The following is a 21283-nucleotide window of genomic DNA, read 5'->3' on the forward strand; positions in this document are numbered from 1 at the left end:
ATTCTGAGGCTAAATCCTCTGGTCCTAGACTCTGCAACTATAGGAAACATCCCATCCACATCCACTCTAGGCCTTACAGTTTTCAATAGATTTCAATGAATTCAATCTTCTAAACTCCAGCAAGTCGGGCCCAGAGCTATCAAATGCTCCTCAAGTGTCAACCTTTCCATTCCCAGAATCATTCTCATGAACCTCCTCTGGACCCTCTGCAATGCCAGCACATCTTTTCTTAGATAAGGTGCCCAAAACTGCTGACAATACTCCAAGTGCAGTCTAACCAATGCCTTATAAAGCTTTAACATTACAAACTTGCTTTTATATTCTAATTCTCTCAATATGCATGCTAACATTGCATTTGCCAACCTTACACCAACTCAACCTGCAAATTAACCTTTAGGGAATCCTGTAGGAAGACTCCCAAGTCCCTTTGCACCTCTGATATTGGAATTTTCTCTGTTTAGAAAATTGTTTACCGAAGTGCAGGAACATACACTTCCCTACACTATATTCCATCTGATATTTCTTTGCCCATTCCGCCAATCTTCAGCAGATTCCCTTCTTCCTCAGCACCACCCATCTGTCTTTATATCGTCCACAGAATTGGCAACAATGCCATCAATTTTGTCATCTAAATCACCTCCATATAAAGTGAAAACTGGTCTCAGCACTGGCCTATTTTATCATATGGCTACCTCAAGTAACCCAAAACCTCATCCTTGATAATGGACTCCAAAATTTCTCAACCAATGAAGTCTGGCTAACTCATCTATAATTTCCCTTTTGCTGCCTCCCTCCCTTCTTACAGAGTGGAGTGACATTTGCAATATTCCATTTGTCCAGAACCATTCCAGAATCTAGTGATTCTTGAAAGATCACTATTAATACCTCCACAATCTCTTCAGTTATTAAGTGCTATGGGTCATGATTCAGAAGTCCCCAGAAAACACGAAAGTGTTCCAAATGTTGCACTCATCCTGATGACCTTCAAATATGGCTGCATCAGGTCATGCATGGAAGTAAAGTATGTGGGCAATTGTCACTTCATGCTGAGGTTCTACCTGCCCTTGGAGTGGTGAAAGGTAGGTCTAGTCCCAGTCAGCTGGGCATTGCCAAATACCTGTCCTTTATGGAAAAGTTCTTCCAAGCAAACACCTTTGACCACAATATCCTGTAGATTTTACTCTTGGGAAAGATAGTCACCCACTTCTTTCCAAAATGTGCAATGTGTTGGAGGCAGAGGCTGATGGGGTGGTAGGTAAGGACACGGGGATCTCCATCACTATTAAGGTGGTGGGAAGATGGGATGAGCACAGATGTCTGGGAAATGGAGGAGATGCAGGTGAGGTCAGCATCAACAGTGGAGGAAGGGAAGCACCGATCTTTGAAGAAGGAGGACATCTCAGATGTCCTTAAAGGAAAGCTGCATCCTGAGAATAGATATGGCAGAGGTTAAGGAACTAAGAAACGGGAATAGCATTTTTACAGGAGGTAGGGTGGGAAGAGGTATAGTCAAGATAACCATGGTAGGTTTATAAAAGATGTCAGTTAACAGTTTGTCTCCAGAGATGGAGACAGAGAGTTTCGAGAAAGGGGAGGGAGGTGTCAAAAAAAGGACCAAGTAACTAAGGGCAGGGTGGAAGCTAGAAACAAAATCGATGAAATTGACAAGCTCTGTCAGCATTGGTTTATGAAGCAGCACCAATGCAGTCGTCAATGTAGTGGAGGTAGAGTTGAGGAGCATTACCAGGGAAGGCTTGGAACATGGACATTTCTATGTAGCCTAGGAAGAGGCAGGCATGGCCAGGACCCATCGCTATTCCTTGAATCTGGAGAAAGTAGGAGGAGCCAAAAGAAAAGGGTGAGGACTCATTCTGCCAAACAAAGTAGGGCGGTGGTGGAGGGGAGCTGGTTTGATCTTTTGCTAAGAAAAAAATGGGAGCTTTGAGGCCTTGTTAATGGGGGATAATAGTGTACAAGGACTGAAGGTCCATGATGAAAATGAGGCAGTCAGGCCAGGTAATTGGAAGTTACTGAAGAGATAAAAAGCATGAGAAGTGTCATAGATGAAGGTGGAAAGGGACTGAAGCAAGCCAGATAAAATGAGATTGGGGCATGAGGTCACGAGTAGGCAGAGTCAATAGGCCTACCCAGACCATCAGATTTGTAGAGTTAATGACTCTTTCAGAAATCTGATAGCAGAGGGGAAAAAACCGTTCCTAAAACATATCTATGAAGGTTCTCAATCATCCAGATCATTGTATACCAAGCAGTAGTAAATGAAGGCAACTGAACTTTCTGTGCTGTCTAGAAGCCAATTCACCACTCATCTGAAAGGCTTCTTCAGTCCTGATCCATGGTGGGTAGTTTTCCAGCTTAAAAACTCTGTGAGTTGTTTAAAGGTATAGCAATCACATGAGGGTCATTAAGAGTCATAGAGGTAATGAGAGGATCATTACTCTTATATTTGCATGAATGGAGGTGTGAACTGTTGTGGAGATGCCGGGGTAAAGATTTTAGGACTGCATTGTTAGTAGCAGATAGGTGGTGTCATAACCCACCCTCTAAAGCATTGAGTGTGTGTCTTTAGGCTTATATACCACCTTCCTGATGGTAGTAATGCAAAGCGGGCATGTCCTGTATGGTGAGGGCCCTTAATGATGGATGATATCTTCTTGAGGCATGACCTTTTGAAGATGTCTCTGACAGTAGGGAGGGTTGTCTCTGTGATAGAGCTGATTGAGTCTACAACCTTCTATAGCTTTTGATCCTGTGCACTGGGGCCTCCATACCAGGTGGTGAGACTCATCCGAAAACTGACTACAGTACATCTGCAGAAATTTGTTAGAGTCTGGTAACATATCAAATCTCCTCAAACTCTTAATGAAGTATCACCACGTGCCTTCGTTATTACATAAATATGATAGGCCCGGGATAAATAATCTAGGTTGTTGACGCCCAGGAATTAGAAACTGTTCACACTTTCCACTCCTGACCCCTCAGTGAGAACTGCCGTGTGTTCTCTGGGCTTCCACTTTTTAATTACGAAGTCAATTCCTTGTTCACACTGATATTCAGTACAAGGTTGTTGATGTGAGATCACTCAACCAGTCGATCTATCTCACTTCTGCATGCCTCTTCGTCATCACCTGACATTTTGCCAACAGTTGTGGCATCCGCAAATTTATAAATGGCGTTTGAGCCAGATAGCCATGACTGTATTTAAAAAGGGTGTATTGGCCATGTGGGTACAATGATGGTATATGCTGGTTTAGTAAGTGTTAATTCCTAATGACCTAATGACCAAATGACACGAAGATTATATAAAAATTGTACTTGTATAAGCAATGAACACAACTTATTTTTGAAATAAAAACATCGTCATCGCAGCACGCAGCCTTTGTGGGGTGAAAATATAGAAAATGTTTCAAGTCAAAATCATGTCATCAGATAAATATTGCGCCATTTCTATTTATGCCCCGTTTGTTTTTTTTTGCCAATTTACAATGCTGAAACATCGACGCTGTAAACTTCGATCTTCTCCACACTACTTTCGTGATCTTACTTCGTTTCTGACTTCCACTATCTGTACTATTTTGCTGTTTTATTAAGAACAAAATTCATTTTGATTTTTTTTTTGTGTGAGGACTGCTTGATGAATTATGATCGGAACATGTTTATGACATATTGAAAGTAACTTTGGGGCGGACAGATGTGAAGTTGCATGTGCTGCCGCGAAAGCTTCCAGCGCGCATGACCGAGATGGGAATGGGGTGCCGACGTCACGGTGGAAGTGGCGTAGAGATTCAGGCGAGTTACACGGGCAGCCCTGCCGGGGATCGGGTGACTGGGGTCTTTCCTTTCTCGCTGGGCCTCGTGAGCGGCTGGAATGGAGGTGGCGGCGGAAGATGGTGGCCCGGCGTTCATCAGCGTTACCAAGAAAAGGGCTCAACGCAAGAGGAGGTCGGAGACGGGAGCAGCCAGCATGGACACAGATTCGCCGCGACCGAGGAAAAGGCCAGTATTTCCTCCAGTCTCCGGGCAGCACCTTGTGGTGAGTGCATTTTCTGTAGCTCCGTACCTTGCCACAGCGCCCTACGCCTTGTGACCCACTGTCCTGCAATTACTTAGGTACACAAAGTTGACCGCGTTGATTGAGAGTCTTACAGTACTCAAAATCTGCACCCATTTCTCCATTGTAAACCTGCGGGCCAACCTCTTGTACCTAACTGTTGGTTAATAGTTAAGCAACAAAAGTACGTCGACATGAATCTAAGCAGTTAAGTTGTTAACTATCAACAAGCCCAGGACTCTGAAAATGATTCCTCTTTTATTTGTGGTGGTACTGCCATCGCTTTTGCGTCCACACTAGAGATTTCAAAGTACTGTACATGTATGTCACCGTATGCTGCTGAGATTTACTTTCTTGCAGCCATTCACAGTAGAACAAAGAAATACAACCGAATCAATGAAAAGTTACACAAAAGACTGAACACAAACTGCAAATACAAAAATATAAACACTACAGAAAACATAAGTGTGAGTCCATAGTCTGTAGAATCAGTTCAGTGTTGTAGTGAGTGAAGTTGCCTTAGCTGATTCAGGAGCCTGATGGTTCCTGAAACTGATGATGTGGGATCTAAGCAAACACGAGGAAATCTGCAGATGCTGGAAATTCAAGCAACACACACAAAATGCTGGTAGAACACAGCAGGCCAGGCAGCATCTATAGGGAGAAGCATTGTTGACGTTTTGGGCCGAGACCCTTCGTCAGGACTGTCGAAGTCAGTCTCCTCCCGACGAAGGGTCTCGGCCCAAAACGTCAACAGTGCTTCTCCCTATAGATGCTGCCTGGCCTGCTGCATTCCACCAACATTTTGTGGATGTGGGATCTAAGGCTCCTTTACCTCCTTCCTATAGCAGCAGCAAAAAAAGGGGATGGCCTGGATGATGGTTGTCCTTGATGAATGCTGCTTTCTTCTGGCAGTGCTCCTAGAGCTCCTTATGCTCAATAGTGGTGTGGGCTTTTGGGCTGCATCCACTACTTTTTTTGAAAGGCTTTTCAGTTCTTGGGCACTGGTGCTTCCATAGCAGGCCATGATGTAACCAGTCAATATACTCTTGACCACAACTCCCTCAAAACTAATCAATAAACTCCAAAGCACACAGCCTTGTAGTGCACCTGTACTGATAGTGATTGTGGAGATCTTGTTACAATCCAAACAGACTGGGCTCTGCAAGTGAGGAAATCAAGGATTCAATTGCATAAGGAGGTATCGAGGATGAGGTTTTGGAGTTTATTGGTTAGTTTTGACAGAGTCTTGAAGTGGAATGTTGAGTTGTAGTCAGTGAAGAGCATCCTGATATATGCTCTTTGCTCTCCTGATGTTCCAGGGCTGAGTGACGAGCCAATGAAGTGTCATCTGCTGTTGACCTGTTGTGGCAGTATGCAAACTGGAGTGGATCCAAGTCACTCTTCATACAATAATTGATATGTTTCGTGGTCAACGCCTCAAAGCAGTTCATCACATTGATGTAAGTGCTGCTGGTTGATTGTCCTTGAAGCAAGTTACCTCATTGTTCTCAGACTTCGGTATGATTGAAGCCTGCTTAAAGTGGGTGGCTACCTCAAACTGCTGAAGTGAGATGTTAAAGAGCTCAGTGATTAGCACAGGTCTTCTGTACTTAGCGGATACACCATCTAGGCCAGATGCTTTCCATGGATTTCGTCAACCTCAGACTGAAATCACAGGGTTGTTATGGCCAGTGGAATTTTGTGATGGTGCCACTATGTTCTTTTGGTCAAAGTGAGTTCATCTGGGAGATTACTTGGTTTTGCTTTGTAGGAGGTCATAGCATTCAAGCTCTGTTACAACTGTCAAGTATCCTTTAGTGATTTAAGTTTGGTCTATAATTGTCACTTCTCATGTAAGATGGCTTTCCAGAAGTTGTTTCTGGCCAGCTTGTACTCTCCTTGGTTGCACCCTTTGTGTGAGGAAGTTGCCCAAATGTCACTTCCACAGATCTGTCCTCCGATGTTAAACCTATGCCCTCTTGTTTTTATCACCCCGTTTTGGAAAAGGACTGTGCTTTCATCCTGTATGTCCCTCATGATCTTGCGCATTGAGGCCACTTTATTAGGTACCTCCTGAACTGTATCAAGTGGCCAATGAGTGTATGTTCCAGGTCTTCTGCTGCTATAGTCCATCCACTTATAACCATATAATAATTACAGCACGGAAACAGGCCATCTCGGCCCTTCTAGTCCATGCCAAACGCTTGCTCTCACCTAGTCCCACTGGCCCGCACTCAACCCATAACCCTCCATTCCTTTCCTGTCCACATACCTATCCAATTTTACTTTAAATGACAATACCAAACCTGCCTTTACCACTTCTACTGGAAGCTCGTCCCACACAGCTACCACTCTCTGAGTAAAGAAATTCCCCCTTGTGTTACCCTTAAACTTTTGCCCCCTAACTCTCAACTCATGTCCTCCCCTACTCTCAATGGAAAAAGCCTATCCACGTCAACTCTATCCCCCTCATAATTTTAAATACCTCTATCAAGTCCCCCCTCAACCTTCTACGCTCTGAAGAATAGAGACCTAACTTGTTCAACCTTTCCCTGTAACTTAGGTGCTGAAACCCAGGTAACATTCTAGTAAATCTCCTCTGTACTCTCTCTATTTTGTTGACATCTTTCCTATAATTCGGTGACCAGAACTGTTACTTGGCTTCTTGGCTCACCATGTATTGTGGTGAGATATTCATCTGGACACCACTTGTAGCACATGGTTATTGGAGTTACTGTGCCTTCCTGTCAGCTTGAACCAGTCTGGCCATTCTCCTCTGACCCCACTCATTAACAAGGTGTTTCTGTCTACAGAATTGTCACTCACTGGATGTTTCTTGCACCATTCTCTGTAAACTATACCGCTGTGTGTGAAAATCCCAGAAGACTGGCAATTTCTGAAGTACTCAAACCACCCTGGCTGGTACCGACAATCACGTAAAGCTCAAAATCACTTGGATCATATTTCTTCCCCATTCTGATGTTTGGTCTGAACAACAATTGAACCTTTTGGTCATGTCGGCATGCTTTAATGATTTGAGTTGTGTGGCTGGTTAGATATTTGCATTAATGAGCATGCATACCTGTTAAAGTACCCACTGAGTGTGGACCTCCATTAAGATGCCCCTCAATCTTGTACGTACCAAGGAACAAGCACTAGTCTTGCACAATCTTTCCTTGTAACTCAGCCCCCACCCCCCAGTCCATTCAATGTCCTGGTTAATCTTGCTTTCTTTCTAGTTTCATGACATCTTTCTATAATACGATGACTGAAAGTGTACACGGTATTCCCCAAGTGCGGCCTCACTGACCTCTGAAATAACTGCAACATTATTTCCCAGCTCCTATACTCAGTGACCTGACTAATAAAGGTCAGTGTGGTAAATCACTTCTTCATGTGGTAGGCCCAGACTTTCTGCTTTATCACATTGCTGCATTTCTTGACTACAGCAACTTGTTTTTATAACAACAATACTACAGGGGGGTTGTGGTAGCAATAGAATACAGAAGAGATTGCCTGATAGGCTGGATTTATTCTCATTGAATGTAGAAGGTTTACAAATTTATGAAGGGCATAGATGGAATCTTTTTCCCAGTGTGGGGAAGTGTAGAACTAAAGCACAGGAGTAAGGTAAGAGGGGAGAAATTTAAAGAAGGTGAATGTTAATTTTTTATAGGATTGAGACTATTTGAAATGAGGTATCAGTGGAGGCAATCATTTGAACAGTTATTTGCATGGAAAAGAAGTAGAGCATTAAACAGACCAGAACATCAGTGTACAGGCCCTTCGGCCCATGATGTTATGCCAACCTTTTAACCTCCTCCAAGATCATTCTAGCTGTTCCCTCCCATGTCGCCCTTCATTTTTCTTTCATCCAAATGCCTATCTGAGAGTCTCTTAATTATCCCCAATGTATCTGCCTCTACTACCATCACTGGCACCTACAACTTTTTAAAAAAAATACATGCTCTCCTAAATGTTCCGCCAACACTTTTTATGCCCCCTAGATTTAACCATTTCTACCCTGGAAAGTAGAGGCAGATAGCCCTGATTTAAACATTCTGTTAACATTGCTAAACATCACTGTTGGCATGGATGAGTTGAATTGTAATAACCTATTTCTGTGCTGTCTAAATAATTGCAGGTGCTGGAAATCTGAAAAGTAGAAAATGCTAGAACCATTCAGATTAGGCAGATTTGTGAAAAGAGAAAGTTATTTTTTCACATTGAAGACTTGGGGAAGAAGAAACAAGTTAGTTTTAAGTTGCAGACAATATGGAGATTGGGTGGAGAGGACAAAGGGGATATCAATGATGAGACCAGTATTGATTTGCAAATAAATTGTGAAGGTCATCTTGACATTGGATTGATGGGAATAACTGGAATAAAAATAAACAAAAATAATATGAGGAGTGCAGATGAGAATAGAAAGGAATGTAAAAGTTGTGAAACGCGGGGTTGTGGAGCGTGCCTGCAGGACATTTTGTGTTTACAGTACAAGGAAAAACTGAGTAATATCACAGATGTGTATATATTCTGCTGTGATTTAGTACAGAATTGGTACATTCTGATAAGGAGAAGTGGGATAGCTTAGTTATAGAAGTTGATATCGGATCCAGAAGGCAGAAGTGTACCCAGATGATGGATGTTATCCCTCAAGCTTAAGTTGAGCTTTGTTATAAGAGTGCATAAAGGTTACAGGTGGATCAACTGAATGGGTTGTGTCTCTGGATGTGGGAAGGGATAAAAGAACAGGTGCTGCATCACCTGCAGTTGAGGTGGAAATGATTAAGGTAAGTGGTTGGCTGAGATTACAAAATGGAATGGACTCTTCAAAGTACTTAAAAGAAAGATGTGTTTGGTGATGGAATCTTGTTGAAGCTGCTGGGACTTGTGAAAAATCATCAGTTGAATGTGGAGGATGAAGAGCAGCTCTGGCTTTCCTCTATATAGGAATGGATAAAAACAGATCTGATGTGGTCAATGGCTCAATTGATGAAGCTATCATCAAAGTGTGTTTAATACAGGTGTCCCCCGTTTTTCAAACGTTTGCTTTATGACAACTCGCTGTTATGAAAGACCTACATTAATACCTGTTTTCGCTAACCAAAGAGGATTTTCGCTTTTACGAAAAAAAGACGCCCGTTTTATACACGTGTTTACCCTGAGAAAGACTACAATGGTCGTGAAACCTTGTGCGGGCAGTTGTTTGCGCATGTGTATAGGTGCAGATTTTTTTTTCTCCAAATCGACTTTGGTTCACTGTCTTCCCAATTTGGTTAAGTGAAATTACACCGTACATACAATATTTCTACTTTATATACTTCATGATAAATTTATCATATCATTCCTGCTTTTACTATATGTTAGTGTTATTTTAGGTTTTATGTGTTATTTGGTATGATTTGGTAGGATATTTTTTGAATCTGGGAACGCTCAAATATTTTTCCCATATAAATTAATGGTAATTGCTTCTTTGCTTTACAACATTTTGGTTTACAAATGGTTTCATAGGTTTCAAACCTTTGGATTGCGGAGGAATCCTGTACCTTAAGAGGAACCTAAATGACACATAATATCAGTAGATATGACAGGAGGAGGAACTGGGAGAATTAAGTGAAGTGATTGCAGAAGATGGGGTGGATGTACAATTGATATAGTTACAGGATTCATTTCTATGTCTGTGCCTGTGGTTTGTGAAAGCTACACAATTGGGCACACTCCAGTTTTTTTTTATTTAAAGCTCATTATTTTGTATACATTCAGGTTGTATTAACTGCTTGGTGTCCTTTTTTTTTAGGATGGCAAAGATGAAATTCGTAGAATTCCTGTACCTGCACATAGATATACTCCCCTGAAAGAGAACTGGTTGAAAATCTTTACTCCTATTGTTGAACACTTGCAACTTCAAGTGAGGTTCAACCTGAAGACTAGAAATGTTGAAATCAAGGTAACAACTGTAAGAATGTAGCTCTTATGGATATGAATGGGAGTGTGTTGTGAAATTAGAATACTCAGTTTTTCTCAGGAATAAAGAATGGACTTTTTTAAGTTGTAGTTTGTTTTAAACATTACCTTTATTTGTTGCATGTACGTTGAGACAACATAGTGGCATTTTGTTTGCACCAACGTAGCTTGTCCACAACTTGCTCATCATAACCCAGATGACTTTGGAATGTCAGAGGAAACTGCTGTTTCCTTCAGTTGAAGGAAACCTGCAGTCATGGGGAAAATGTACAAACTTTTTACTAACAGCGATAAGAATTGAACCTGGATCAATGACACTTTAAAACATAACGCTAACCATTACACTACTATGCTGCTCTTTAACATTTTGTAACATTAACAAAATTGGCTGGCAATTTGTACTTAATGGATTGTTAGGTTTTCTTCATAATAATAATGAATTATGTATAAGGTGGTCATAACACTTTTCACAGGCTTAGGCATTGCCTATATGGAATATTTGGCACTGTTACTCTATTAGCTTCAATTTGTCTGAGGTTGTTACAATTTCAAGCCTGATTAAATTGGACTAGAACCATATAGTAACATTGAAACAGGAGATTAGATTAAACATGCTGTAACTTTTTTTTAATGAAAAGTGCTAAAATCTAAAGTTTTTTTTGCTTTGACTATAAGATGATGAAAATGAGAACATCTGGAGCTGCACTGTATGATGTTTATGCAATTCTACTCCATAGACATGTAAAGACACACAAGATATAGGTTCACTTACAAAGGCTGCAGACTTCGTAAAGGCCTTTGTTCTTGGATTCCAGGTGGAGGTAAGTCAATGTAAGAGGTGATGATTCAAAGTGTGGTTGCAGAGATAAAGCATGTAACAGTATTCTTGTTTTGAGCAGTTTTAACCAGTTTAAACCGGTTTTAACCTGTTTAATCCAGCATAAACCGGTTCTGACAGGTTTTAACAGTTTAAACTGGTTTTGACCGGTTTTAACCAGTTTAAACCGGTTCTGACAGGTGGTGATTGTGGGAGATTTTAATTTTCCACACATAGATTGGGAAGCTCATTCTGTAAAAGGGCTGGATGGTTTAGAGTTTGTGAAATGTGTGCAGGATAGTTTTTTGCAACAATACATATAAGTACCAACTAGAGATGGGGCAGTGTTGGATCTCCTGTTAGGGAATGTGATAGGTCAGCTGGCAGATGTATGTGTTGGGGAGCACTTCGGGTCCAGTGATCACAATAGCATTAGCTTCAATATAATTATGGAGAAGGACAGGACTGGACCTAGAGTTGAGATTTTTGATTGGAGAAAGGCTAACTTTGAGGAGATGCGCAGGGACTTAGAGAGAGTGGATTGGGTCAAGTTGTTTTATGGGAAGGATGTAATAGAGAAATGGAGGTCATTTAAGGGTGAAATTATGAGGGTAAAGAATCTTTATGTTCCTGTTAGGTTGAAAGGAAAGGTTAAAGGTTTGAAAGCGCCATGGTTTTCAAGGGATATTAGAAACTTGGTTCGGAAAAAGAGGGATGTCTACAATAGATATAGGCAGCATGGAGTAAAGGAATTGCTCGAGGAATATAAAGAATGTAAAAGGAATCTTAAGAAAGAGATTAGAAAAGCTAAAAGAAGTTACGAGTTTGGTTTGGCAAATAAGGTGGAAGTAAATCCGAAAGGTTTCTACAGTTATATTAAAAGCAAGAGGATAGTGAGGGATGAAATTGGTCCCTTAGAGAATCAGGGTGGTCAGCTATGTGTGGAGCCGAGGGAGATGGGAGAGATTTTGAACGTTTTCTTCTCTTCAGTATTCACTAAGGAGAAGGATATTGAATGGTGTAAGGTGTGGGAAACAAGTAAGGAAGTTATGGAACCTATGACAATTAAAGAGGTGGAAGTACTGGCGCTTTTAAGAAATTTAAAAGTGGATAAATCTCCGGGTCCTGACAGGATATTCCCCAGGACCTTGAGGGAAGTTTGTGTAGAGATAGCAGGAGCTCTGACGGAGCTCTTTCAGATGTCATTAGAAACGGGGATTGTGCCGGAGGATTGGCGTATTGCTCATGTGGTTCCATTGTTTAAAAAGGGTTCTAGAAGTAAGCCTGGCAGTTATAGACCTGTCAGTTTGACATCAGTGGTGGGTAAATTAATGGAAAGTATTCTTAGAGATAGTATTTATCATTATCTGGATAGACAGGATCTGATTAGGAGTAGCCAGCATGGATTTGTGCGTGGAAGGTCATGTTTGACAAACCTTATTGAATTTTTTGAAGTAGTTACGAGGAATGTTGATGAGGGTAAGGCAGTGGATGTAGTCTATATGGACTTCAGCAAGGCCTTTGACAAAGTTCCACATGGAAAGTTAGTTAAGAAGGTTCAGTCGTTAGGTATTAATGCTGGAGTAATAAAATGGATTCAACAGTGGCTAGATGGGAGATGCCAGAGAGTAGTGGTGGATAATTGTTTATCGGGATGGAGGCCGGTGACTAGCGGGGTGCCTCAGGGATCTGTTTTGGGCCCAATGTTGTTTGTAATATACGTAAATGATCTGGATGATGGGGTGGTAAATTGAGTTAGTAAGTATGCCGATGATACTAAGGTAGGAGGTGTTGTGGATAATGAGGTGGGTTTTCAAAGCTTGCAGGGAGATTTATGCCGGTTAGAAGAATGGGCTGAACGTTGGCAGATGGAGTTTAATGCTGAGAAGTGTGAGGTTCTACACTTTGGCAGGAATAATTCAAATAGAACATACAGGGTAAATGGTAGGGCATTGAGGAATGCAGTGGAACAGAGAGATCTAGGAATAACAGTGCATAGTTCCCTGAAGGTGGAGTCTCATGTAGATAGGGTGGTGAAGAAGGCTTTTGGAACGCTGGCCTTTATAAATCAGAGCATTGAGTACAGAAGTTGGGATGTAATGTTAAAATTGTTCAAGGCATTGGTAAGGCCAAATTTGGAATATTGTGTACAGTTCTGGTCACCGAATTATAGGAAAGATATCAATAAATTAGAGAGAGTGCAGAGACGATTTACTAGGATGTTACCTGGGTTTCAGCACTTAAGTTACAGAGAAAGGTTGAACAAGTTAGGTCTCTATTCATTGGAGCGTAGAAGGTTGAGGGGGGATTTGATCGAGATATTTAAAATTTTGAGAGGGATAGATAGAGTTGACGTGAGTAGGCTGTTTCCATTGAGAGTAGGGGAGATTCAAACGAGAGGACATGATTTGAGAGTTAGGGGGCAAAAGTTTAAGGGAAACACGAGGGGATATTTCTTTACTCAGAGAGTGATAGCTGTGTGGAATGAGCTTCCTGTAGAAGTAGTAGAGGCCAGTTCAGTTGTGTCATTTAAGGTAAAATTGGATAGGTATGTGGACAGGAAAGGAGTGGAGGGTTATGGGCCGAGTGCGGGTAGGTGGGACTAGGTGAGATTAAGAGTTCGGCACGGACTAGGAGGGCCGGAATGGCCTGTTTCCGTGCTGTGATTGTTATATGGTTATATGGAATGTTTGGGAATATACTGCTTGTGTTTGGTTGGGGTAAGTATAACACTTGGTTAATTAATTTGCCTTACTACTTTATCCTGTATTTGGGTTGGTTGGGGAAATTATAATGACATTTTATGTTAATATGTTGATGAATGACCAAGAAACAAATTGCTAAAATTCATGAAAACCTTGCTATCTAAACTAAATGTAAGTAAACCTACGATTCAGTGAGACTAAAATAAGAAGGGAGCAAATTGATTATTTGATGTAGAGTAGTAAAACTCCATTAATTATTTTGCAGTTTGCATTTTGCCAAAGTTAAAGCCTTATTTGCTTCATATGTAATTTATGTTTTTTAAAATGATAACTTCCCAATTGGAGAATGGTCTGTAAGTCACATGGCAGGCATGTGGTGTCAGATCCATAGGAAAGAAAATCAGACTGTCAGCACAATGATTATTGGTAAATCCCTAATTATAGTGAACAAATCTTACATTTTTGTATTTTTAAAAAAATCAATTATTTATCACTTTGTAACAGTTGAAAAGCCAAAATATACCATGTTAAAGCATACACTGAATTCCTTTAAATGATTTTAGGTTTTTCTATTTTTTCCTTGTAAATTGCAAGATCACATGAATAGAAACGAGGTGGATGTCCAGGCACTTGTATCATGACTTTGCTGTTAGGTGTAGCCACCCTTTTTCAAGGTACCAGGGAAAATCAGAGACTGGGCCAGCTATGTATAAATGATATGTATCATTGCTACACAGGGGATGATGCCTAGCTGGAAGGAACAGCATACTCACAACATGCAAGCTCATTAGTCCTTGGGAGATCTGGCTAGGTCAATATAAGTTACAGGATGCTATTCCTAATTTATTTTATCCATCTAATATATAGGATGCCTTAGCATTGATTCGATTGGATGACCTGTTCCTAGAAACGTTTGATATTACAGATGGTGAGTTTACTGTTGTACTTTCCAGAATTAGGTTTGTTAGCAAGTTTAAAATGTATTTTCATATAACTTGAGTTAACAATGTTCATCTAGTACTCTTGGCATTTAAAATATAAGAGGGCAAATTAAAACCTTGGCCAGAATTTTGAAATTGGCTTTAAGGAAGATGAGAGAGGGAAGAACTTGAAAGATGGCTGATGCTTAGCCATCAACAGTGAAGTGAATGTTGCATATTACAAGGAACAGTTTTACTGTGATGGGGAAGGGCAGATAATTGCAAGTCTGGGGAAATTTAGAATGAATATAGAAGGGATTTGATTTTTTTTTCCATTAAGTGTATTGGGGTAGATGAGGAACCAATGCATTAAATCAGCAGCATTCATGTTTGGTTATGTGGAAGGCAGGCCTGTGAGTTTTGAAGATAAAGGCATACAATAATATTTCAGTAGTGCACTGCAGCAGAGATGAGGATAGACATTAAAGGATCGAAGGAATTTCAAGCATGATGCTGGTTTGGATAAAGAGTGGGCAGTTTGGTTTGGTTTTAAATGCTGTCTTAACAGGTTATACTGGCATCATAAATAACTTTTTATTTGCTTGCAGTTAAACCGTTAAAAGGTGATCATCTTTCAAGAGCAATAGGGCGTATAGCTGGCAAAGGTGGAAAAACAAAATTTACAATAGAAAATGTAACAAGAACGAGGATAGTTCTTGCTGACTCGTAAGTACTAAATGTTGTATTGTCAATTATATAACTTATTCTAGTAAATGTATCCTTTTCCTGTGTATGATTCAGCATGACTAAAGTAAAATGTACAATCATAGAACACGTACAAACAAGCTGGATGAACTCAGCAGGTTGGGCAGCATCCATTGAAATGAGCAGGCAACGTTTCGGGTTGAGACCCTTTGTCAGGGGCCCTATAAAGGTGGGTGGAAGGTGCCAGGTGAAAAATCCAATCGGAGGAAAGATCAAGGGGTGGGGGAGGGGAAACAGGATAGGCAGGAGAGGTGAAGAAGGAATCTAAGGGGAAAGCACTATGGGTAGTAGAAGAAGGCAGAATCATGAGAGGCAATAGGCAGCTAGAAGAGGAGGCAGAGTGAAAGTGGGATGGTGGAAGGGAGAGGGAGGGGATTACCGTAAGTTGGAGAATTTGATGTTCATACCAAGGGGCTGGAGACTACCCAGACGGTATGATCATAGAGCATACTGATAAAGTATCTCCCAATAAATTTTAAGAATGTTTGAAAGAGTATTGGCTCAGGTGATGCATCATCTTCTTTCTATAGAAACTAGAATTCTCAAGTGCAATTTTTCATCCATATTGGAAAACTCTTCTAGTTTCTTCTAGTGCATTAAATTCCATTCTTTAAGGTACATTAGACTCAGAATTGTTATATTTTGATACTAGCTGTCAAGGAAAATCATTTTCAGCAACCGTTGAATATATGGGTACTGTCCAAAAAATAACCAACCTTTTTTCCTCAAAAAAAAACCATTTGGTTTGTGATCATGCATAGTAAAGTGCCTGATTTTCTAAGTGTAACCACATTAGAATCCCAGTTTGTCATGAATTGACGGGGGTGGGGGGGAGAATTTAACTTTTGTATGTGATTAAACCAGTATGAGTGTCAGCTACTTGGTTTCATTGATTTCAGTGGATCTGATTTTCAGAAACTAGTACAAACTGTCACCATTTAAGCCTGGTTGGATTCAATATCAAAACCAATCCAATATGTTGGATTCCATTAATTTCAGATTTTGACTTCGTTATAACAAATCATTGAGTACAGGTTTATTAGTCTTAACAACATCATAATTAAGTACAATATTTAGATACTCAGTCTATTCATTACATGTTTAACTTCCTCAAGGTTGCTTTTTACATCTTTGTTCTCCAGTGATAAGTTCTTTTTGATGTTTTGTGTTCGGTTCCTAATTTATTTGTTAGTGTCCTTTTGTTGCTCTAACTTGCTTTGAACATTATTTTTGTTAATATATCCGACTTTCAAACTTGACACTGTCTCAGCTGATCCTATCCCCATTGCCCTGATCTTCAGCCTACAAGCTTATTCCTGCTTCATGTTTTTTGCGGTTAACATTGGTTCAAATGGACCATCCTGCTTTGCTTCCTGCCTTGGTACCTACTAATTGTTTTAATAATCTATTAAAACATTGGAAAAAATTCACGTGCATAGGGCTTAAATGCTCCAATATATTAGCAACCCCTTGGGACACCTGTATTTGCATACCAGAATGACTCTCACCATCTCCACCTGTGCTTTTTTTTTCCTTGAAGTTCTCTTGGCAACTTGTCTTTTTTTAAAGCAGAAAATAACTTTTTTCTGTACTGTTCAACTCTGAACTCTATTGAAAGCTTAACCTTTTGAACTGTAAATGGCCAATCTGAAACAGTCATTGGTGTAAGATGAATTAGTTTTCTACATTCATTTATTCAAAATGCAGCTTTATCCATTTACATTAGTTGACTTTGAAACTAAACAATTTTTTAGTCTTTCCCCATATAATTTCTATTTGGAGACTTGCTGTCATCTAGTGTGCCAAGTAGCTTGAAATATTATACCATTCAGTACTTTGTTTACTTAGGACAGCTTCTGAGGCTAATGATGCAATTATTACTTGTATTGAATACCGTTAGTGTCTACTGACGATTCTGATACTGACCAAATGACTAAGTGCAGAATTCAATACTGTTCCTTTACAGGAAAGTCCACATCCTTGGCTCTTTTCAGAACATTAAAATGGCTCGGACGGCAATCTGCAACCTTATTTTAGGTATGGAATTTGTGCAAGGTTTTTTAAAACTGCTCAGTACTGATTCTTATGAAGGATGATGTACTTGTGTAGAGAGCAATTTCAACTTCAGTAGAACTGGTTGACAGGTCCCAAGTAGTTCATAAATTTGGTCATTAAAGAACTGTGGCAAGGATGGTTTTGATAGTATGAAAATTAAACCTGGAATACCAGAAGTTGTGATGCTGCTTTTATAAGTTTAGAAAAGCATTAATGAATTTGAAGCCTGCAGGGATAAAGCTGGCTACCTTTTCTGTCTGTGCATGTGTTAATCTTAACCTTGTGTAGCATATAGTACTACTTGACAGATGAATTTTTAAAAAATGGTCTTGCACAATATCCTTATTTCATTTCATTATTGAGCTGATTTGTGTAGGAGCTGCAAGTAAAGCTAATCCATATTATTACTGCTTAAGCTTGCCCAGTTTTCTGCACCTGCGATTTTGGCAACTTCATTCTCTGGGTGATAGAATTCTTGCTGCTAACCTTACTGTTTATCTGGGCTTTACCTTAATGGACATTAAAACTCTTCCTCTGATTAATTCCTGCTCTTTATCCCTTTGAATGTCTAAAATGGCAGTAACAGTTTGGCTTTCAGGTTCAGTAACATCAGTTCCATAAGTTTGAGTTTTCCTCCCACTCTTTCCAGACTCAAGAGGTAGCCATGGCCACAGCTATGTCTGCCATTTTGTTGGCTACATAGAACAGTCCATGTTCCAAGCCTATCAATTTCCCATAGCTACCTTCACTATACCCATCTCCTGTTTCTATTTTTTTTTTAATATACCCTTTCCTCAGTTCCTTCATCTCCATTGTACCTGGACATCAGAAATGTCCTTCTCTTCCCCCCCCCAAAGAAGTTTCCTTTCTGCCACCATTCCTGTTCTTTAGTAGTACCCAATGGGCCACTGCATTTGACACATTTTCTGCAACAACTTTATCGTCTTACCCCTCCCCAAACCCCGACAAGGATCACTCCCTATGTGATTTGCTTGTCCCACTAATCTCCCTCCTGGGATATACCCTTGCAGGTGGCTGAGATATTACATCTGCCAGTTTACCTCGTCAGGGCCCAAACTGTCGTCCCAGGTGAAGCAGGGGTCATCAGTTGTATCTGGTGCTCCTGCTACAGCCTCCTAAGTTGGTGAAAATTGGGGGACAAACTAGGTCAAGCACCTCACTAACTGCCAAGCATGGAATTTCCCAGTGGCCAACCACTTACAAATTCCTATTGCCATGACCTCCTGAGTTTTGTCAGCATTGTGTTGCTCTGGGTTTCCAACATCTAAAATAATTAATGCAAGTTTTATATCAAATATCAGCTTGCATTGTCACTCCGCATGATTGCAGAATACATTAAGGAAAATAGGTGGCTGTATAATAGGGCTTGTTTTTAATCCTTTAAGTAGGATCTCTATGGGCAAAAGGAAAAGATGTTTCTGCTACCAGTTGAGTTTGATACATCCATAATTGTTTATTCCTATTTCTTTTGTAAATGCCCCTGTATTGACCTCCTAGGCCTTAATTAGGTTAACTTTAGTCATCGCCTGCAGCAGGGAGTAAAATGGTATGTCATAAGTTTAATTTGTTCAGTTATCGAAAGTTGACCAAATTTAAGATTTCCTTTCATTCCTCAAGCAACTTTGGCTCCGGGCTTAGTTTGCATTCCAAGCAAGCCAAACTTTACATAGTTACTTAAAATCCAAGAATATCTCCTACAATGCTTGTTTCTGGATTGTAATTTAATTCAATGTTGCTGATAATTTTTAAAATTTGTTTCAGGGAGCCCTCCATCTAAAGTCTATGGTAACATTCGGACAGTGGCAAGCAGAGCAGCAGAGCGCTTCTGAACATGCAGTGTATGTCACTGCTTTGAATTTGCACTTTACGTGACTGTCATCCACAGATTTAATTATGGATAATAAACTTTTACTTTAGCCAGTGTAACCGTTAAGTTTCTGGTTATTTATTTCAAAACCATGATCACAAACTGTATACAACCATTAGGTTTAATAGTTTTATATACAAGGTAGCCCTCAATTCTTGTTTGGATTAAAATTCACCTTATGATTAGACATACTGGAGCCATCAAATAACTGGTGAACAGCTTAGGGACTAAAAGCAAAAGAGTTTCAAATATTTTATTTTCCATTTACTTGTACAGTATGAAGGTTCCAATAGTCCCACCGCATATGATGCAACATGCAGAGAAGAAAACTCAACATTCACTTGCCACCCCCCACCCACATAAAACTAAAAACATTCCCTTGTATTAAGGAAAAAGATGTACACGATTTCAGACTGCAGTCAAATTATGCACAAGCAAAAGGGAACATTTTCCCTACATGACTAACAAATATGTACAAATAAATTCACAAGACTAGATTCCCCTTGAAACAGAGCACATGGCAGTTGACACTGGAGCAGACACAACTGGCTGTAATTACAAGCCATGTACTTATCCAGAGGAAGAAAGTTAGTGGAGTTCTTTTTCAACATTTACCAACATTTGGCAACTTCTTTGAACATTGTAATTTATGTAAACAAGAGGAACATTTCAGTCAATCTACATGCAAAAAGTTTATCATGCAAGGACACCAAGCACCTGGATCTCTCACACTGAGTTAGAGCCCACCAGAGTGCAGCACTTAACTGAAGGAACAGCAATAGTACAGAGGCGCTTGAACAATCTTTGCGAAGAAAATAAACTAGTCCCCCCTTTATCCCAACAGACATCTTATTAAATGAACAGACTAGGTTAAGTAGCTAATTGTTGCAAGTTTTGTTTACTTTACAAAAAAAAAGTAGAAACAGCTCACTCCTCACAAACATACTAAAACTCAAGATTGTAAATGGATGACAATAAACAGAAATTCAATCTGAAAAAGGCATCCATCTGAAAAGCTAGATTAAAAACTTTCAATCCATGGTACAATGAACTGCGTTATTAATAAAGATGTTGGAGGTTATGCTGTTTTTTTAAGTTTCCTTGCAAACTGGACTGTTTAATCAATTTAACAGCAAAAATACCAACTTGTGGTTAAATGTCTACTTGATATTCCTCACCAAATTACCTTATCAATATAAAGATCTGCCACTTAATCATTCCTGCCATCTACATTATGCTAGAGGAATTACTGAAAGATGAACTAGCTTCAAGTCCCTAAAAAGGAACTTAAAATATGGAACATTAATATAAATTGTGATCAGAAAAGATGTTTACAGTAATAGAGAATATACTAAAACAAAAGTAAACTCTGCTCACAAGAATTAACTTCAAGTTTATAATCTTATGAAATGAAATACATAATGGGGAGCCAAATAAAAACAATGATAAAGATATTTTAAAATGGGTTGTGTAATCCATGCTTGGCACTTCGTAGACTACTTTATTTTAAATCAAGTCTCTGCATCGTTTATTGAAGCCCAACTTACTACTTATACATTTACAAAGCTCTAGATATACTTCCTTATAAAAGATGAGAATGAAATAAATAAAAATCCAACCCCTGCCCCTTCACCACACTGAGATGCTCCTTTTCAGCTGTCCTTCAGATTTTAAAGTGCTACACTAGGTTATTGAGAGAATTGCAGTTCAATAACACTTAGTTGGCTTCATGAGGCTCATGTTGGAAAAAGTGGCTTCACAGAGAAAATACTTCCATTAAATACACAAAGCATTGCTGGACATTTTGGGCAGATCTTCAGAAATGGAGAAGAAAGCAGAAGTGTTGGGTGGAGTCTTGAAGAGGTCACACATCAACCACCATCTTTTTGTGGATGTCTAGGCCTCCTACAACCTGAATGGAAAAGTACATGTAATGATGTCCATCAATAGTGAATACAACATAGAAAACGCAACCACTTCAGCTAGAAGATAAAGCTTTTAAATGACACACATAACATTAAAATAAAAAGTTTAGATGCCAGAGGATAGTAAAAAGGCAAATATTGTAGGTTTACAATGGTGCAAAGGTAAATC

The 21283-nt window shown here is 39.8% G+C and overlaps 2 protein-coding genes across 2 annotated transcripts in view; one reads left to right on the plus strand and one right to left on the minus strand.

The window, feature by feature from the left end:
* Nucleotides 1-3800: 3800 nt before the first annotated feature.
* Nucleotides 3801-19248, plus strand: pno1 (partner of NOB1 homolog). The gene is made up of 7 exons (XM_073051248.1): nt 3801-4051; nt 9873-10022; nt 10777-10860; nt 14429-14489; nt 15090-15207; nt 17213-17283; nt 19084-19248. The coding sequence occupies exons 1-7, from the start codon at nt 3887-3889 to the stop codon at nt 19149-19151; spliced, it is 717 nt and encodes a 238-aa protein (XP_072907349.1). The 5' UTR covers nt 3801-3886; the 3' UTR covers nt 19152-19248.
* Nucleotides 19249-19426: 178 nt separating this feature from the next.
* Nucleotides 19427-21283, minus strand: part of LOC140730582 (calcineurin subunit B type 1) — a 59158-nt gene continuing 57301 nt past the window's right edge. The window contains exon 6 of the mRNA XM_073051249.1: nt 19427-21101. Coding sequence (XP_072907350.1) covers nt 21054-21101 — 48 coding nt within the window. The 3' untranslated portion in view covers nt 19427-21053. The remainder of the gene's footprint in view (nt 21102-21283) is intronic.

The sequence above is a fragment of the Hemitrygon akajei genome, chromosome 7 (assembly GCF_048418815.1).
Source record: "Hemitrygon akajei chromosome 7, sHemAka1.3, whole genome shotgun sequence".
Taxonomy (NCBI): Eukaryota; Metazoa; Chordata; class Chondrichthyes; order Myliobatiformes; family Dasyatidae; genus Hemitrygon; species Hemitrygon akajei.

Bases quoted from the DNA above. Each gene is read 5' to 3' on its own strand.
- pno1 (XM_073051248.1), top strand. From the start codon at position 3,887: ATGGAGGTGGCGGCGGAAGATGGTGGCCCGGCGTTCATCAGCGTTACC. The intron at 4,052-9,872 runs GTGAGTGCATTT...CTTTTTTTTTAG, and splicing joins TCTCCGGGCAGCACCTTGTG to GATGGCAAAGATGAAATTCG. The intron at 14,490-15,089 runs GTGAGTTTACTG...ATTTGCTTGCAG, and splicing joins AACGTTTGATATTACAGATG to TTAAACCGTTAAAAGGTGAT.